This window comes from Phacochoerus africanus, chromosome 11, assembly GCF_016906955.1.
Source record: "Phacochoerus africanus isolate WHEZ1 chromosome 11, ROS_Pafr_v1, whole genome shotgun sequence".
NCBI lineage: Eukaryota > Metazoa > Chordata > Mammalia > Artiodactyla > Suidae > Phacochoerus > Phacochoerus africanus.
In genome coordinates this window covers 102015357-102036287 of record NC_062554.1, presented here as the reverse complement: position 1 = coordinate 102036287, position 20931 = coordinate 102015357, and the positions used below count along the sequence as shown (strand labels likewise).

At 39.6% G+C, this 20931-nt stretch overlaps 1 protein-coding gene across 10 annotated transcripts in view; it reads right to left on the bottom strand.

Moving 5' to 3' along the window:
• The window catches only part of GSAP (gamma-secretase activating protein), a 94145-nt gene extending 73738 nt beyond the window's left edge, over nt 1-20407 (bottom strand). For 2 of the 10 annotated variants that reach the window (XM_047754174.1, XM_047754175.1), the window contains exons 1-5: nt 16031-16447; nt 7204-7280; nt 5891-5947; nt 2645-2714; nt 2292-2345 (exon numbers count right to left, since the gene is read on the bottom strand). In XM_047754174.1, the coding sequence (XP_047610130.1) occupies nt 2292-2345; nt 2645-2714; nt 5891-5947; nt 7204-7280; nt 16031-16130 (358 nt within the window). In that variant the 5' untranslated portion in view covers nt 16131-16447. Of the gene's footprint in view, nt 1-2291; nt 2346-2644; nt 2715-5890; nt 5948-7203; nt 7281-16030; nt 16449-20323 lie in introns of those variants that run through there. The other 8 variants (XM_047754171.1, XM_047754173.1, XM_047754168.1 and 5 more) reach the window with 6 other exon arrangements.
• Between the last annotated feature and the right edge of the window lie 524 nt (nt 20408-20931).

Sequence of the window (20931 nt, the reverse complement as noted above, 5' to 3'; positions counted from 1 at the left end):
ACTAGAATTGCATCAAACTTTCAATGCTGAGTAAGATGACCTGAATAGGTAGGGTTAATGTGGCCAAATAAAACTTACGGTAAAGTTGGTCTGAACGTACATTTCATGGTATACATCATCACCACTGTTCTGTGTGACAAGCAGGCATAGGTGGCAAATATCATGTAAAGATCACAGTTTCTACTAGGTTTCCCAACATAATAAGGCATTTCTAAGGTTAAAAGGCTAAAAGGAACAAGATTCAAGAAGAACTGGGGGCAAGATAGGGGCTGAGGATTAAGAGGAACAAACTATTCTGTATGAAATAAACTACAAGGACATATTGTGCAACAGAGGGAATATAGCCAATATTTGATAATATCTATAGTGTAGAACCTTTACAAATTGTGACTCACTAGGCTGTACACCTGTAACTTATATAAAACTGCACCCCAACTATATCTTAGTTTTTAAGAACCTAAAGAAAAAAGATAATGATTTTTAATGAAACTCAAAAAACAAAAAAGAGAACTGGGAGCACAGGAGCTAATCCAAGGTTCTGCACATATGCCTCGTCTTGTGATGAGGAAGAACATGAGCTTTCTCCTCTGGGATAAAGGGGTGCGTTAATCCAGGAGATCAGGGTCATAGCTTGGCTCTGCCTGTTCCCTTGTTTTAGGGGTCAGAACCAAGTTTTAGACCCTATGTTGCTTAACCTAGTCCCACCCCATCACTTCAGAAGTGAGCACTGCCCTTAATCCTAAGAGGAGCAAAGGATCCCGAGAGGAGGACGTGGTGAAGAAGAGGGAAGAGGGCTGTGGAGGCTCCCAGTGCAACATGGCAGGAGGGGAGGTAAGGATGAGTCAAATAATAATGAGATTTCAGGGAAAGCCTCCTGCTTGCCAACATCTTCCATAAACATTTCTGCTCAAGTCTCCACAACAGTCCCATCCACATTCAGCTCTGCTTCCCTGGACACTCTAAGCCAGCTCTCTGGGAGCCCAGGACTGCCTGACAAGCCTCACGTGGAAAGTTTGTACAAAGGGTTTTTCCATCACATGCAACTGCAGGAGAATACATCTGAGTGGGAACTGTGCTAACAAAAGAAGGAGCTTAAGTGCCAAATAAGCAGAACAGATGGAAAGCACTGTAGGATAGGAATAGAAAGAGACTGAAATGAGAGCCACCTGACCAGAGGATGAACCAGGGTAAGCCACAGGCTGGGTTCAGCTACAGGGGGTTATCATTGCCTGAGGTGAGGTTTTTTTTGAATATCTGGGCCAACATTTAAAAATTGAAAGTTTACATTAAAAAGTCCATACCACTCTTGATAAATTGAAAAGCCTACCCTACTGGGCTTCCTGCCTGCCTTTGGAAATGAGACACATGCCTCGTGGGGCACCCTCACCTACCACCAGTCCCCGCAGCTTGCCCTCAGAGCAATGGCCATGCCTCTCTGGCCACCACTGTATCCAGCACCTTGCACTGTGCCACACCCACAGTGGGTGCTCAATATTTATTGAGTTCTAGACAGATGGATGATAAAGAATATTAAAAGAAGGTAGGGAGAGTATCCCATAAACAATCGCCTATGAAGTGGGCCTTAGTAAGTGAGTAGAACTGATTTCATTTAGAATTGGTGGACTATTCATAGTGCATTATGTATTGGTCAACAGTTCACCAGATATCAGAAAAAAATGGTATTCTCCAAGGGGTACTAACCTCTTCCCAAACTTTTACACCTGTCCATTGGGTTCTAGTGTGTTTTCGATGTATAGCCTGCAGATGCTAATTGTCTTTTTAATACTTCTGCTATTCATTATTTTTTTATTTTTATTAAAGTACAGTTGATTTACAGTGTTGTGTCAATTTCTGCTCCAGAGCATAGTGAATACACACACATAAACACACACACACAACACACATTCTTTTTCTCATACTAACTTCCATAATGGTCTATCCCAAGAGATTTTATATAGTTCCTTGTGCTGTACAGTAAGACCTCATAGCTTTTCCACTCTAAATGTAATACTTTACATCTACCAACAAACTCCCAGTCCATCCTACTTCCTTCCTCCTCCCCCTTGGCAACCACAAGTCTGTTCTCTATGTGTTAGTCACTATTACATTATTTTCTGTATTTTCTTGTTTACTTGAAAAATAATTTTTTTTAAAAATCTTTTTATGCTTGACATGACCTTTTTGCCTTTTTATTCTGAGATAAAGCTATTTGCAAAGATGCTTGAAAATTGACTTAGTAGTTCAGTAAAACTTCATCTTTCAATGACTACTAAAAATTGTCATTTCATTACCTGGTTGAAGCTCATTCCTTTTTCCTTCTTTAGCAGCTTGAACTAAACTTGCAGCTAATGGAAAAAAAAATCCATTAGCAAATGATCCATGCAGTGGCTTGTTAAAGTTTACCATTTTATACCTGAAAGGAGTGAGGGCTCAGAGGATCTGTCAATGGATGATTAAGATAAAATCAGAGCTTTGTTTTTTGGAGGTAGAACCTACAGATTCTTTATTTCAAATCTAATCTCCCAAGAGCATCTTTTCTCAGAAAATTATTGTTATAGAACAAACAGTGCAAAAATTCAACGCCTTGGAACTCAAAAAATGTAGTTTAGTTCTTGAACTGTAGCAATAAAAGAGTTCAACTTACCCAGCAAAGTCCTTTCTCTGTTGACAGAGCAACTGACAGCTTGCAGGTCTTTCTCAAATGTATAGAGATGCTATTAAAACAAAAGTATTTTTTCATTTAGAATTTCATGTTAAATAACAATTTTACAAATGCAAGTCCCATTTAGCTCTCTAACAACTGTGGCAAAGCATTTTATTGAAGAATCACCAATAACTGGTTTATCCATATTGAGAAGCTTCAGATGATTTTTTAAGAAAAAAGTTTGCTACTGTAGGCCATGTTTGGCACTGAAATTTAACCATGAGACAACATAGCATAGTGGTGAAGAACACAGAACTGGGAGGCAAGTTAGGCACAGGTTCAAATCTTGACTCTGCTGCTTGCTAGCTCTGTGACTTTGGATGAGCTATTCAACCTCTCTATCCTCCCATCAGTAAAAGAGGAATCAATCATAGTATTATTACCTATCTCAGGGGATCCTTAGAAGTGTCAAGTTAGATAATCCACGTGTAAGTATGTACCACAGTGTCTACCATGCATAACAAGCCCTCAAATGTTAGCTATTATGATTACCAAGGCAAAAAGAAAAAAAAAAACGTTATAAACAATGACATAAATATGACATCATTAACTATGTCTAAGAGACTGTCACAAGTGCATTTCCTGCAGGACTTATATATATTTAGAGCGTTGGCAAGGTAATCGTCTATCTTTATTTTTCATTTTCTTGCTGTTTGAATGTTGCAAGATTCCATTTCCTTGCATATTAAAGAAAATGAAAATGGTCAGGCAGAACGAGGATGTGATGCTGCAGATTGAGGAACTGGAGACAAGCACAGTTATATTAGGCAAACTCCCTTAAAATCCACTCAGAGGATAAGGAAAGATAGAGTCTTAGACTTCAGGAGAGGACAGGCTAAGAAAAACAGTGACTAGTTCAAATATTAAGAAGGTAATTAGTACCTGCAAGACTAAGAAAGCACTGAGAACAAACTAGAATCCAAGGGCCAGAGGTTGATGAAAAATGTTGGGAAGTCAGAAAAAGTGACCTTGGAGTTAATAAGAAGGTTTGGTTTCCTTTGACTCTTGCTCTGAGAGATTCTTATTTATAAGTAAGAAGAGTCATGGATGTATACAATTAATTTTTAGGGCTTTATCCTTTTAATTATAAAATAACACAGGAGCATCACCTCAGTATTTAAATCGTGCAAACGCTACCAAATAAAAAGTCTAAGTTCTCTACTTCACTCACTCAATCCCCACTCTCTTCCACAAGTACATACATGTGTAATTTGCTATGTAGCCTTCTAGATCATTCAAAACGAATTTTTAGTATATATTTATGTACATATATATGACATGGTCTTCCTGTAAGTTTTTAAAAACATAAATGGAATGAATTATTCTGGCAACTTGCTCTTTTCATGTAATAACATGCCTTCGAGAGCCTTCTGTGCCACTCTATAGATTTCTTAGTCCCTCAATATTTGTAAATTGTTTTTACACAAGCACAAAGTGACCCCTTCCCACTTGCCCCAACAAACTCCCAGTTTGTTGTGACAAACCTGTCACATCAACAAATGCCTTATGTGAGTGGTCTGGGGGAAAGTTAAGAAAAGGTGGCCTGTTCTGCACCTGGATCTTTGAGAAGTACTAAGAAGCAAGATCAGAAGTTCCCCTGGTGGCACTGTGGAAACAAATCCACCTAGTATCCATGAGGATACAGGTTCGATACCTGGCCTGGCTCAGTGGGTTAAGGATCCAGCGTTGCAGTGAGCTGTGGTGTAGGTCATAGACACGTCTCAGATCCCGTGTTGCTGTGGCTGTGGTGTAGGCTGGCAGCCTTAGCTCCAATTCAACCCCTAGCCTGGAAACTTCCATATGCCATGGATGTAGCCCTAAAAAGACCTAAATAAATAAATAAATAAATAAATGTGGCAAGACTGAGTTAGTATTCTTTCCATCAGCAGAAAGGGGACTCAGGAGCTAAGTCTGACTTCCATCAGATAAAGATAAAGATAAAAGCACATCTGAGTTATGTCTATAAATTTTAAACCCACCACACAACTCACATTTATGTGTTTAAGTGTTTATCTTCACTCTATTGTTAGTTTCATGAGGGCAAAAACCACCCCCGTTTTTGTTTTTATTTCTTAGCATCTAAGCCAGTGCTTAGTACTTGACAGATACTGAAGAAGAATTTACTGTCTGAATATCAGACCCACACATTATAGCGCCTTCTGAAGTACCTGATACAGAGCAAGTGTGTCATAAATGATATTTTCTCTTCCTTCCTAGAGGAATAGATATTTCTGTAGCTCCCACGGCATATGGGGGTTCCCAGGCTAGGGGTCTAATCGGAGCTGTAGCCACCGGCCTACGCCAGAGCCACAGCAACTCGGGATCTGAGCCACGTCTGCAACCTAAACCACAGCTTACGGGCAACGCCGGATCGTCAACCCACTGAGCAAGGGCAGGGACCGAACCCGCAACCTCATGGTTCCTAGTCGGATTCGTTAACCACTGCACCACGACGGGAACTCCAGGAATAGATATTTCTATGGGCGCGGTTCCTCTTGCCCTTGAAGGGCAATTCTGCCTCGGGTGGCTCTACATGTAAATCTGCTTTGGTATCTTTTATGGGAGCTACTTAAGAAACTGAAGACATAGTGTTTGTCTTTCAGCTTTTTCTGTGTCCAAAGGGTAGGTTGGATCCAGCAGTAGCCACAGCTGCAGCTGCTAAGGGTTTGTTCTGCCCTAAAAAGAAAAACAAAAAAAGAGGAGTTCCCGTTGTGGCTCAGTGGTTAATGAATCCAACTAGAAACCATGAGGTTTCAGGTTCATCCCTGCCCTGGCTTAGTGGGATAAGGATCCGGCGTTGCCATGAGCTGTGGTGTAGGTCGCAAATGTGACTAGGATTTGGCTTTGCTGTGGCTCTGGCGCAGGCTGGCAGCTATAGCTCGGATTCGACCCCTAGCCTGGGAACCTCCATATGCTGTGGATTTGGCCCTAGAAAAGACAAAACAAAACAAAACAAAACAAAAAAAACAGCAAGATTTCAGCTACTGTGTTAGTCCAGGAGTCCTTATACTTTTTTTTTTTTTTAAGATGATGGTAAAGGGAAAAGAGAGGAAGAAGAGAAAGAAGGCAAAGAAATAGAAACTAAATTTTTAGAAAATGAAATGAAATGAGAATTTATATCAAGAAAAAGGGAAATCTTTAAAAGCAGTAACCGATAAGTAATCTATAATTTATGGTGATTTTTACCTCATTTTGTTTGGTTTGGTAATCATACAATCCAAAGAAAACATTTCCCTTATCATCCTAAAAAGAAAAAAAAAACTAGATGGTTATTAAACATCATTGTTTAGGAAATTAGGATGTTACTAGTTTTAAAAGAAACCTGTAATAATTCAACCCGTGTTAGCAAAAAGCACTTGAAAGGCAGTTTGCTGCATATGTTAGAGAAGGACTGAGCCTCTCTCCGTTGGTCACAAGAATGAAAAGAAATAAGAATGTACAGCGCAGTGAATGTTATGAAATATCTCCTTTTTTAAATAAAATAAATCTCTACATGATGTCTGACACAGTGCTATTAGGACTGAGTACGGTAAAGGAGCAAATCTTTTCATACTTCCATTTAGTTCTGTAAGAGAATAATATATGATTGATGAACACTGAAAGTGGCCAAAAAAAGTCTATCATATCCCATGATATTTATAAGCAAAATTTCTTGAATCATACAATTCTCAAATGCAGCATGCTTATAGATACAACTTTAAATAACTTTAAGCAAAAAAAAAAAAAGGTAATATAACGATTCAAAGCAAACTCACCATGGAAGTCACTTTTTCATGTTTCCCGATTGCAATAAAGTTATCAGCAGATCTAAATTTTCTTTTCTTAGAGCAATTAACATTGAAAACACTGTTAAACAGGAGTTCCCGTTATGGTGCAGAGGAAACGAATCTGACTGGTAACTGTGAGGTTTCAGGTTTGATCCCCAGCTGTTCTGTAGGTCGAAGATCCAGGTTGGAACCCACATTGCTATGGCCGTGGTGTAAGCCGGCGGTTAGAGCTCAGATTCGACCCCTGGCCTGGGAACCTCTATATGCCGCGGGTGTAGCCCTAAAAAGCAAAAAAAACAAAAGAAAGCACTATTAAATAATAATGCCTCTGAATGTCATAAATCTGAACAGATGATGTAGAGTAATCACATTTAATATTTTCTCAAAGATAAAAATTTAACATACTAGCTTTAAACATCTCTTATTTGGCATTTTTCCTTAGAAAATGAAACTGTTCATTTATTCAACCGTTCATTTATACTGTGTCAGACATCATGTAGAGATTTATTTTATTTTAAAAAAGGAGATATTTCATAACACTGAATTTTAATTACCCTATTCAATCTCACAAAATAAAGTCATATGTTACAGATTAAATGCCAACAAGTCTTATTCATTACCTCTCAATAAGATACAGCATAAAACTCTTAAAAAAGAATACAAATGGTTAAAATAGTAAATTTTATGTAATGTATACTTTACCATAATTTTTAAAAAAGAATATAGGCATACCTTATAGGTATAAATAACATTTCCATTTCTTTCAATATTTAGTATGCGTAAGCTCTCATAATTGTTTTCTAAAATATCTGAAACAATAAGACAATAATAGCAAGTTAGTACTTAGCAGGAGATGCTTAAAAACATACCTAACAAATATAATATTAATGAAAAGTCAAATACGAAAGAACACTGATGATTCCATCACAGAGTTTAAAAACAGGCAAAGCTAATCTATTTTATTAGAGATCACAATAATAATAAACTTCAGGGAAGAGGAAAGGAGTAATGATCAGGAAGCGTCTCAAGGAAGCCTTGAATCGAAACTCTCATATACTAATGAAAGTATAAATTGGAAAATAACTGGCAGGATCTACTGACGCTGAATACATATGGCTTAGCAATTACCCTTGTACATATATCTCAAGAGACGTATACACATATTTTGGCAAATGACACATATGATGTCTATAGTGCTCCAGTTCATAAGAGCCAAAACTGGAAACCCGAAATACCCATCAAGCAAAGAATGAGTAAACTGCGGTGTATCCAGACAATGGAATGCTGTACCTCAGCAAAAATGAATTAACTTGCTACAACATACACCATAAAAGCAAGAGCAGCCCAAATCCTCTCCCCTCCTAAAAACGGTACAAATGGTACAATTTCATTTATACACAGGTTTCGAAAACAGGCATAAAGAATCTCTGGTGCTGGATGAGTGATTGCTGGGCAGGAGCATGAAGGGGACCTTGGGGTTCTACTGTCCTCCTTCCCGCTCTGAGTGCTGGTTCTTCCACGGCCGTGTTTCCCTTTGCGAAAATTAACTGAGCTGTGCACTTATGATCTCTGTACTTTCTGTATGAAAGCCATATTTTGATGAAGGATGTAAAGATTTTCTTTACACAAGACATTTAACTTGTGAGTTAATTGACCATCATATTTATTCTAAAATTTTAGGACATCCCTCCCCATTCTACAGTTAAAGGATTCAGACACTGGAAGAAACAGCATTGATAATTATCATCATTAATTGGGGAGAAATGTATATTTCCCCAATTTCTGCAAAATTAAAATGCTTAAACTTGACTCATTTCTCCACATAAGAAGAGTGTTTTTAGACGTTAAAATATTATGTTGAATATGAATTCCAATATTCAGGCATAACATATGCAAAATATCCTATAAATCAGAGCAAATTTCAGCTTGTATTCTTGATTAACAAGGACAAAACAAGATCCAAAGTCAGGATAAACTGGTGTCCTCAACTCCTGCACTGGAGCTGGCCCTGGAAAACATTTAGAGAGACAATGAGCAGGTTTCATTGAGAATTTACGAATCATCCTGAGATCCCTCTACGCAACTTCCCACAGGAAGAAGCTGCCTGGATCTACCTAGAGCAGAGCAAAGAGGGGGGAAGTGTTGTTGATATATAGGTATAAACTCTTCTCAATGTGTATTGAGGTGTCAGACACACTTCTCACTGATTAAAAAAAATAAGAATAATCACTCGTTCTCTTAGGATAATAGATTTGATTAGCTTATTGCTAAAAAGCACTTCATAATTCACAGTGTAAGGTATTGCAGGCCCACTGTACTGGTAGAAAAACTGAGCTTCAGTGAAGTTAGGGTACTTGGCCAATATTATACTGAAAAAGTGGCAAAGACTAATTTCAAAATTCAAGAAAAGTTAAACAGAATGAACTACGTTTCCTATATCACACCTACAATGGGAAAATGGATAATTACTGAAAAATCTTTTTATGGTAGATTTTGCAGACATCTAGAGAGAATTTCAGTGAGTTTCTTTTCATCTCACACATGACTCAAAACTTCTGGAATGCAAATGTGTCAATATTTTGAGAAGTATTTTTTTTCTTTCAAGATTATAAAGATGTTGGGAGAGACCTTCTCAAAAGTGCACTTAAAAGGTTTCAACTAAGATAAGAAATTCCTTTAGAAGAATCTTACTAAGAAAATCCAATTTCCTTGCAAAAGCATATCTATTTTCAAATCACTGAAATTTATTAAGAAAAAAATTTCTCCATCAAGTGCAGACTATAACAAATGATGTATGCCTATTCCAATAAATCAGTGGTTCTCAATGCTGGTTGTGCAGAATCCTCAGGGGGATGGCCAAGCCCCACCTCAAATATTCTGATTTTATTGAGCTGGTAAGGGGCCTACTCTCCAGTGTGTGTATGTGTGTGTGTGTTTAAGTTCCCCATGTTATTCTAATGTGCAGCCAGGGCTGAGAACCATAAAACTACCTATTCATAAGGTACATTAAACAACATTACATAGCATGACTAGGACCAGCTTATAATACAGCCATGGTAGACAGAGTTGAAAGAAATAATAAAAATAATGGCTTCCTAAGTCTGCTAGGGAGTAATAACTGCTGTCTTAAATATTCCTACAGTTAAGTATGTGGTTCTCATCTCAACATTTGCATTAGACAAATTTGGCAATGTTGGAAATCCAGAGACCAGAGTCTCACCACACACTATAAACCCAGCAACCCTACCTCCCTGGATCAGTTGCTCATGTTTTAGACACACCCTAGAAAAAGAATTATTCAGTAACCTCTTTGCTTATTCATTGTGACTCTTCTCCCACTAGTTGATCACTGGAAAGTCCAGAGGAGGAAGTTTAGCAATTTCAAATGAGGAAATGTGGTTTAATTTTACAGTTCAGTGAAATCAGAGTTCATCAAGAAAAAATGTAGCATTTTGATAGATACTTGCCTAAGTAAACCTAGTTAAAAAAAAAAATGGAGAGTACCTAGACATTAAAGGTGTTGGCAAGTCACAGCTCACATAAAGTTGGTTGGCCAGATATTTCTCTCCACTTCAATCTATTCTTTGCCAACTATGAGTGATTTAAAAGAAGATGTTTGCCAAATATGTACACTTGGTTTCCAACTGCTATCAGGTAAAAATCAAATAAAAGTATTTCTTGTCTTCCCAATGACTATGGCAGGGGAAGTCTCACAGCCTTATACAAAAATTTGAACTCGTTCCTAATACACAGATGAAAGAATACTAAAATATGATTATACCTATGATATTTCTATTCTATAAATAATTCACATAAATCCTCCTGCTCAACATGACCAGATATTACAATTCTAAACTTATGGAGTAAATGTTCTTATGTGATTTATATTTCATATTCTAAATAAAATGAGAAAAATCAAGGGTGGGGGATTAGCTAAAGAGCAATAAAGAGAGAAGAGAATTAGAAAAGGAGACTAGGAAAGTCGGGGAAAGAAAACTGAAAAGGAAGGATGGTGGCAAGAGAAGCTTGAAAAAAATAAACAAAAACAATGGGACTAAGCCAATCCTCTGGCCCCCAAATCTGTCCAGGGGTATCTAGGAGGCAACAAAAAAAATGATCCTCTTGTGTCAGTCATTTGGTTAAAATACATCACTTCCCTGGAAAAGACAGAGAATTACAATATTTGAAAGATTAATCAATCTAGAATATCAAAATCCAAGACTAATCAAAGTAGGCAAAGAGATATGGGCAAGAAAGCCTACATTCTTTCTGGTCTTACATGTACGTAACATTTAAGCCTTAGAAAATTTAGATACCATAGACTTTTTCTTAGTTTCCTGTAGGCACCAGCCTAAGCCACAACCACAGCAACGTGTCTGCGACCTACACTACAGCTGCCAGATCTGTCCAGGGGTATCTAGGAGGCAACAAAAAAAATGGGGCCACTGAGAGAGGCCAGGGATCAAACCCACATCTTCATGGTTCCTAGTTGGGTTAGTTACTGCTGAGCCAAACAGGATCTCCTCTTAGTTTCTTGAAAATACAATACATTTCTAGAGGGGAGTAAGCATTGGCTACAAGAATTAATACATAAAATCTATTATATTGCTTCATACCAGTAGTAGTTAGAACATAAAATGTTTTATAAAATGTGCCATTTATCAGAGCAACAAAAAATAAAAACAATCCAGGAATAAATCTAGCAAAAAAATGTGTAGAACCTTCATGGAAAAAAAATCTAAGACATTATGAGCCATAAAGGGGCTCTAAATAAATAAGAAGCTATATTTTGTTCATGGTTGGGAAGATTTCATATTGTAAAGTTGCTGGTTCTCCCCAAGCTGATCTATAGATTCAATGCAACTCAAATAAAAAATCCAACAGACTTTTTGGTGAAATCTAACAGTCTGATTCCAAAATATGTATGAACGAGCAAAGAGCACAGAGTAGCCAAGATGATCCTGAAGATGACTAGGGTGAGGAAACTTACCAGTTATCAAGAAAACATAAAAATAATTACTAAGATATCTTTGCCTTACATTGACCAAAGGAACACAATTAAAAGCCCAGATTACTTCAATTTATATTAATGTTTCAACATTCTTATGGAAGCACATCAGTAAATACACGGAAATTACTTTTTAATTTCAAACACCCCACACATAAGGAAACTTGATGTGTGAAGGAAGTGGTTTTGTTGTCAGTGAGAAAAGATAGGGTTATTTGGTTAGTGACACTAGAATAAATAGCTATTAATACAGAAAAACAATACAACTTTCAAAAGAGTATTTTAACACCTGTAAGTTATAAATAATAACAAAACACCATGTAACCAACCACCACTCAGCTTAAAAAAGCAAATACCAGAGTTCCCTTCATGGCTCAGCCGTTAACAAACCCGACTAGGATCCATGAGGGTGAGGGTTCCATCCTCATGGGATCCGGCAGATCAGGCTTGGGGTTGGGGATCCCACGTTGCTGTGGCTGTGGTGTAGGCCAGCAGCTATAGTTCCCATTCGACCCCTAGCCTGGGATCTTCCTTATTCCACAGACGCAGTCCTCAAATTAAAAAGAAAAAGCAAATTCCAAGACTATTTTTGAAGGCTACTGTGTCCCCCATCTGATTCTTACATCATATTACATGCAAAAATAAATTCCAGATGGTTCAAAAGCAAAATGCAAAGCTTTAAAGCTTTTAGAAGTTAATATAAAAATGTCTTCATGACTTCTAAATTTCTTTAAAATATCCAAAAAGCACAAACCATAAAGGAAAAGACTTGTGGATTAGACTGCATTAAAATAAAGAACTCTTGTTAATCAAAAGTAATCACAAACTTAAAAAGCAAACATTTTGGGGGAAGATATTTGCAACATATATGATGAACAAAGGGCTAGACTACATAAAGAATGCGTAATAATCAATATTAAAAAAAAGTAGAAAAATAGACAAAAGGATGAACTCTCATCTCGCAGAAGGTGAAACTCAAAGGGCCAATAAGTATACAGAGATTTCAACCTCAGACCAAAATAAAATAACATTTACATGTGCCAGTTTGACAAGAAATTAACAATCTGGAAAACTCAAGGGACTGTGAATATGCAGAGTGCCCCAAACATTTCTATTCCACACATGGGGGAGTTAATAAGTACCAACACTTTGGAAAACAATTTGGCAGTAGCCAGCAAAAGGGAATATGTGCATAGCCTGTGACTCGGAAACCGCACTGTTAGACATCCATCCTAGAGAAACTTGTGCATGTGTACACCAGGAGACTTGTACCAGGTTAGTAAGAGCACTGATGTAATAGCAAGCCCCCGAAAACTCCCAAATGACACCAGTGGGAAAAGATAAGTTAGGTTCCCTAGGAAAAACCCGAGACAGTTCAGTATACAGGATATTTACTAGGGAGTGCCTACTAAAGTAGGATTAACACCTGAGCAGGAAGAAGGAAGCAGGACCAGGCTGGGGAAGAAGTCAAGCAGCAATGCAAGCCCAGTGGCCTCAGGTGACCTTGGGGTCCTCTATCAGGGAAGCTCTAGAACTGAAATGAATTGTCAATGTTGTCCCATATTGAGTCAAGATGCCCAGGTCTTTATATGCCACCTCAATCCTTCATTAGAGGTGACATACTCAAATGAACACGAAGTTGGGTGAGGCAGCCCTCAGCCGAGGTCATTCCTGAAGGGGCTGATGGCTGAGGACTATCTGCCATCCACACTCACAGCACCTGGGATGAACCGCTCCTTAAAAAGAAGATCTTAGCATTGCATCACCATGTCCACCATATTGCTGTATATTCACGCAGCAGTCAACATGGATAAATCTTACAATCTTGAGGGGAAAGAGCAAAAGAATGCACCTACTGTTCTTTCATTTACTTAACGTTCACAAATAAGCAGAATGAACTATTTTGCTGAGGGTGATAAACATGTGGGTTAAAACCACAAATAAGATAAAAAATGTTAAAAAGTAAAAGTTTAGGTAACAACCTACATATGAGAGATAGATAAATAGTATCAAAGAGGGAGCCAGGAGAGCCTACAAAAATCTTGATGTTACCCTATTTTTAAGGTGGGCACATGGTTTTGCTTTTTTTTATTATTTATAGCTTACATGTGTTAAACTATGCTTTCGTATAATTGTTTTAAATTGTATAATTTAATTTATACAAAATACAAAAATATTCTTTTGTATAATTCTTAATTTAATTAAAGAACAAACATTTTCTTCATTTCTTTCAGAAGAAATAAATTTCCCAAAGTTCAACCCAGAACTAGGAACAGATGCAGTAACCAAATCTGGTCTCCTTACGTCTTAACTGCTTGCTGACTAAAATGCTGTCCTATAGGCACTGAATTTCTATCCTAGCTGACTTAGCTCAGCTCTCTGGCTATTTTGCCAGAAATATCTCATACATCAGAAGTATTATTTAATGCCACTAAGAAATCTTCAATTGTATTTATTGATGTAAAAATATTAAGGCTTCAAATTTAGAGAGCGAGTGTGCAGAGAGGAGATTTTACAATGGTATAATTACACATAACTTACATTTGAAAAGCCAAAACTTTGAAAAGAAAATAATTTGTGCAAATGTGTGGAGTAACAGCTGTGCTAGAAATAAAATAGAATCTCAGATTCCCCTGCCAGTGCTACAAATTATAGCAGAAGAAGAATTAACTTGTGGAGGGTTTTTTTGAGCTACCACTCACTAGTGATTATCAGAAGTAACAATTTCTTTTAGCATAACAGGGCTAGCATCTTTCCAAGGTGCTCTGCAAGAGCAAAATACTACCAATATCAGAAAAAGCTGGTATTTCTAGTGAGTTTACTTTCTGAAGACCCAACGGTATCTGATATTTAGTGGAATGTCAACCCACAAGTTTATATTTCTTTACAGATGAGTGAAAGACACAAGGAAGCCAAAATCTAACTGGCTCATACACAGCGTTTTGATCACAACACACGTTACTAAAACACAAGGCTGTGGCATTTCACACTTCATCTAACTTCTCATTTTCAGAAACCTGCCACTTAGCTATCTAAGATGGAGGTCCAGAGAAAGGACCACTTTGTGATGGAAAGCAGACTGAGAGCTCCTTGGTGTGTTTTCAAAAGTTAAACCTTCAAAAATTCTTTAGATGCTCAGGAGACTTTTAAAAATTTCCTTCCAAAGTGAAGTTTTACTAATAATGACACTAGTCATTAGTCAAACTCACTAGTCAAACTCAAGCCTTGAGCTAGACAAACACAACTCCTTATTTGGAACCAATAACCAAAATGCCAAGACAAGGAACCATACAAATATCCTGCTAAAGCCATAGGATAATGTGAAGATAAACAGTAGGGATAGAAAACTTTCACCAGGGTTAAGGGGAAAGGAGTTTTAGACATGGATATTTTGATAGCGCTCCCCAAAAATGCCCTCCAGCAGTCTACAGTGTTTAAGGAAAACCAAAGAGACAAACTGAATTGGCTAGCTCCTATGCACAACTGGGATCCAGGGTATCAGTGCTTTGAACCTGAACTTAAGCCCTGAAGATGAAACACTTATTTACAGGAAACTTCCCTTCTTAAAAAAACAACCTGGGAAATCACAGAATTCCCCTTCTTTAAAGTTTTGATTGATCAATGCTGAGAAGACTCAAAAGTCACTTTTCACTCCATCAAAATTAAAAAATTTCTAAAACCAAAGCCCAACTGTCCAGAATGCATTCCAATCCATCCTGAAGAAACTGGGCATCGCTTGGTGTCTTGCCCCTTGCTGGCCTGCACAGGTGGTCTCTGGAGTGGTGGTGATGGGACTGAGGCTTTGGAAAAGAGCAGGCTCTCAGTTCACTGCTCACAGACTGAAATCGGTCCCCTACCCTCTGACACTTCACCTCTGAAGTGGCATGTCCCCTAAATTACAGACACTGTTCACACAGAAACACGTCTCACAAAAGTGAGGGCAAACTGTGCAACTATTAAGTACTCATATGGTGGTTTTCTTGGTGGCCATGATTCATCTTCTCTTTCTCCTGACTCGAGAGCTCCAGGAGCCCCCAGTCTTGGTAGAGCCCTCACCAGGGTGATGAATCTTTTCAGGCAGGTTAGATGTGAATGAAGCAGCGAGAACCACCCTCCCCAACTCCCCGCAGCCTGGGGCTGGAGGAGCGGAGTCTGGGCAGCAGCTCCTCCACGCCTTGCCCTGATGCTAAAGGTACCACTAGTGTCCCCAGGCTTTCTGCTGAAGATGATTTACTATGGGCAACCAGTAAGCCCATAGCTGGAGGGCTCGCAAGAAGAAGCAGTGCAGCTCGGCCGAGATCCTCCCCAGGGGCTGCCCTCCGATCTTCACGCCGGTGGCCGGGTGACAGTGGCAAAGCCCAGATTCAAAGAGGGAAGCTCGCGCCTTCGGCACCAACCTTGGTAGGGGGCACAGGCTGCCGCCGTCCGGCCGGCGACCACCACCCTGGCCCAGCCCGGAACCCTCTAGGTACGAACGACTCCGAGTCCGCAGCCTTGACCGCCTCCTCCTGCCACCACCCCCCACCCCGCCCAGACGCGCGCCTCCGGCACCTGGGCCGCCGCCTCCGGGCGCAGCGGCCGCTGACGCCGCCCGCAGCCACGGTAGCACGTCCTTCCTGAGATCGAAGTCGGCGACAAGACGGAGAGCCATCGCCCGGACGCTGCCTCGGGGCGGCTCTGGGGCCCCGCGCCTCGGACATTCCCGGCCCTCCGCGCGCCACCGCGTCCGCCCCTCCTTCCTCTCCCCCGCCCGCTGCTTTCGGTTCCGTCGCGTCGGGGCAGGAGAAGCCACAGCACCGCCGCCTCCCGGCCCGGCCCGCGCCGCACACCCGAACCACGGGCTGCCCTCGCCGAGCTGGGAGGGAGGGAGACTGCGGCGCGGGGACCAGGGCCACCGAGGCCCGGAACCTTCGCTTGTACTCCCAGGGCGGAGGACACAGAGGGCCCGAGGATTTGTTTTTTAAGAGACGTGGAGACGTCGCTAGACCGATGGTTTCCAAGCTATGCTGCACGTTACACGTGGGCGCTAAGCATTTTGGGACTTGCTTTGGGTTTGTTTTTTTTTTTTTTTTAATCCCCAGGTGATTCCACTGTGCAGCAAAGTGGCTAGACGGAGGTATTACTAGCTGATTCACTTGAGAAAGTTCAAGTTCACTGCCACCGGGGATTGAAGCAGGCGGCCGCTTGGCCCTATTCGACCCGATTTCAGGGTGAGGGTGTTTTATTAGTGGTATTTAGGTGATAAGTAGCAGCGAGGAGTGTGTGAACAAGATTCTGAGAGACATACGGAGACGCTGGAAAGGGTCAACCAGCTCAACACAAACAGGGCCTCTGCCTGTTTACACGGTTCCCTACACTGGCTTCAAGGAGGCTGCATTAAAGATTCAGGGAGGGCAGGAGTTCCCGTCGTGGCTCAGGGGTTAACGAATCCGACTAGGAACCATGAGGTTGCTGGTTCAGTCCCTGGCCTTGCTCAGTGGGTTAAGGATCCGGCGTTGCAGTGGGCTGTGGTGTAGGTCGGCGGCTACAGCTCCGATTAGACACCTAGCCTGGGAATCTCCAGGGAGAGGACCTGGAAATGACCAAAAAAAAAAATTAAGGGAGAGCAGACCTGTGTTTGCCAAAGGAGTGCGGGAGAGAGGGAGACTGACCGGGAGTTTGGAGTTGGTGGATGCAGACTGTTATGATTAGAATGGATGGTTGATGGGGTCCTACTGTACACCCCAGGGGAACTGTGTCTGGTCTCTTAAGCTACAACATGATGAAAAAAGAAAAAAAAAAAAAAAAGAAAAGAATGCGAATGTGTATGTATGGGTGGCTGGGTCACTTTGCCATACAACAGAAATTGAAGGAACATTGTAAATTACCCATAATTTAAAAAAAAAAAAAAACTTTTAAGTTAAAAAGGCAGGGAGGGGGGAATTCCCTCTGTGCTTAGTCTTTTAAAAGTGCTCTACTTCCAGGTGGACCTGTCATTTTGGGCATCCTCTCATCCCTATCCCTAAAAATAAGTCCACTGTTTTCTTTATCTTGCCACTCAGGTTTCTTTTCATTCCCAAGTGCACACCATCAGAATTGCTTGCCCACCTCTGATGCAGATCTAGTCCATGATGAACATCAAAACCAGGTTATTACTCTCCCTGAAATAAAGCTGTCCTCATGTCCCCATGTGGCAGACCTTGAGCAGCAGCTGACCACCACAAGATAAAGTCCCTATACTTTACCTGACCCTTCTGGCCTTTTTGCCTAAGGCCTTTAGCTGCAGGTTGGCCTGATTCCAGAACCCCTGTAACGCCACCTTCCTCCCTCTAAAAAAAAAAAAAAAAAAATCGCCAAACTGTTCCCATCTGGATCCACAAAGCCTTCTCACTGCTTCAGCCCACCTCAACCTTCCCTAACCCGGAACTCCTAGAGAGGTGTTGCTAGTACACCTCATTTGACAGTCAAATACTGTACCAAGACAGGAATTGAATCTTGACCCTTTGCACACACCCCTGCACCAGCTAACAGAGCACCTACAAGGGGCGGGATTGTTATTGAAGAATGAGTCAATTCAGAAATAGACTAAGGAACACTTTGTCACAAGTTTCTCAAAGTTAGGGTCTGAAAACTACATGCATTGCAATCATGTGAGAAGCGGTTTTACAATGCAGACTCCTGGGCTCAGGTCTAGATCTGGGCTAGGCACAGAAATGTGTTTTTTAGCCAGAGCCTCTGGTGATTTTTAGGCTCCATAAGGTTTGAAACACTTCTCCAAATAAAGGTAAAAGAAACTCTTGAATTTGCCCTAGGGATATGTTTCTCCAACTGAGGTGGTGGATGATTTCAGGCCATTTTCCACTACTTACCATCAGATATTTAGGAAAATCACCCCACCTGCAAAGTGTATGAAGCTTTAATAGAAATGCTTAATGGCACTGCTAATATTGCTAGTGCATAACAGGGAGGCCACTGAGGTCCTGGGGAGTTACTGCAATGAATGTTTCATAGCAAATGGAGCGTGTTGCCTTTTTCATACAGAAACATGTTACTTGCCTATTTAAAAAATTCAGTAAGTTTCTGTTGGTTTTTTCACAGTTAACCTCTATTTTTGGCAAGCAAGACTGATTTTATAGTCCTCATCAAGCAGTGATTATGTAAAATTTCGCTTCCAAGTAAATTTAAATAAAAAAGAACATAGAGTATGTGAGAAATAGTAAGACACCAGAAAGATGTGGCCAAAAGCATGAAGGAAGTATATGAATGGCTGAGCTTTGGAGATAATTTGCTAAGGAAAAAAACTAGTGACTTGTTTAAAATTTGTGAAAGCTTAATAGGAAAAGAATACTGATGTATTATCCTTCAACTCTAGAGAAAGCAGAACTGGAGACTGTCCTGTCTTCTTTAGTTAAAAAGCTGCTTCATTGATGGATGTGTTAACTTGACTATGGTAATCATTTCACAATGTATATTTATATCAAGTTATGCATTATACACTTTAAATATATACCTCAAAAAAATGAAAAAAGAAAAGAAAGCTGCCTCAGATTCGTTAAGCCCTGGAACTGGCTTTTGGATAGAGTAGAAATAGTTCTGCTTCTTGAAGAATTTAAAAATTAACTGTGGCAATGAGGTGTCAAAAAAAAAAAAAGAATTAACCATCATCTTTCTTAAAATCAGAGCAGAGCATAGACTTGGAGACTTAAACCTTGGCCATGGAGACTTAAAGAACTGTATTTTACAAACAGGTGAAAGGTGTGTCTGGTCTAAAGTAGCAAAGCTTATATGTGCAATCTAAAAAAATGATACAAATGAACTTACATACAAAATAGTAACAGACCCACAGACACAGAAAACAAACTGATTGTTATGAGATGGGAAAGTGGGGAGGAATATATTAGGAGTTTGGGATTAATATATACACATTACCATATATAAAATAGAAAACCAACGAGGACCTACTGTATAACTCAGGGAACTATACTCAATCTTTTGTAATAATCTGTAAGGGTAAAGCATCTGAAAAAGTATGTGTGTATGTATATATATATTATATAGTGTGTGTCTATATATATATATATATATAAAATATCTGAATCACTTTGCTATAATCTAACACAATATTGTAAATCAATTATACTTCAAATTTTAAGAATGTGGCAAAGCTAGTTAACCATAAACTTGGGAGCTCCTGAAAGTGGGAAACTATACAACTTGACTTTGAAGGAGTTAGAAAATGGCCTATTTAACAAATTTAATCCAAAATTCTAAAACTGCAAGGAATCTAAGGAAAAGACTGAAGATGCTAGGTTTGAAATTGGCATTCAATAGAGCAATAAATGTGCTAAAGAACATTTTTACTAATAAAGTCATGTATGTTGAAATTAAGTAGAACTGAGTCAACAACAAAAAAATCAAACCTTCCATTTTGGAGTCTAATCCTTTGAAAGCACAGCTGAGAATTTTTTCATTAAAATTCATAGAGGTAACAGAAAATCCATGAGAATCTAAATGGTACATATGTTTCCTCTGAACTTCCTAGGAAATAATAATTTAAGTTCTGTAACTAGGATGATAAAGCACTTAAAATGAGGTGGCTTCTTATGTAGATATTGAGAATGCTGCTTCCCTAGAGTAATCTATTTTTAGCAGAAGTATTTAATGTTTTTAAGTAAATATTTAATGTGGTCATCATCATGACATGCCCCCTCCCCATCCATTTGCCCCAAGTCATGTAGTAACAGTTCCTCTTGCCACTGACTGATTTGGGAATAGGCATGTCTGTCATTTGGGACTAGATTCACCAGAAGTTAATGAAAACCCAAATTAACAGTGACTTAAACACACAAGCTTTTATTTTCTCACCTATCTGGAGGTGGGCAGCCCAATGCTTATAAGGGCAGGTCTCCGAAATCATCAGGGACACAGGCTTCTTCCAGCTTTTTGATCCACTGGCTCTTTGGGTATATCCTTGTCCTCATGGTCTAAGATGACTGCAAAAGCTTCAACCATCGTTTTCTGCGTTCCAGAAATCAGAACAGGAGAGATAAAAGAGGATGCCGCCCCCCCTTTTAAGGATACTTCCTTCAAGATATGTGTAACATCTTTACTTATATTTAATTGACTATAAGTTAGTTGTACGGTCAAATAGAGAAGCAAGGGAAGCAAGGAAATATAATCTTTTACCTGGCTAGTCACATGCCCAGATAAATATCAGGTTTATATTGCTAAAGAAAGTAGGGAGAATGGATATTCAGAAGCAACTGGAGACCTCTTTGACGGCAAGAAATTCTGTACAATGGATTGGAAGGAAACCTCTGCTACGGTATTTCTGGGAAAGATTTCTTTGTTCCTAAAAAAGGAGACATGGGAAAAGAAGGTCCTGCTCAGCCTTTATATATTTCAAGGCCTAGATATGATTCCTGGAGCTCCACCAGGCCTGCTCCTAGTCTGAAGAGGGAATCAACAGATGG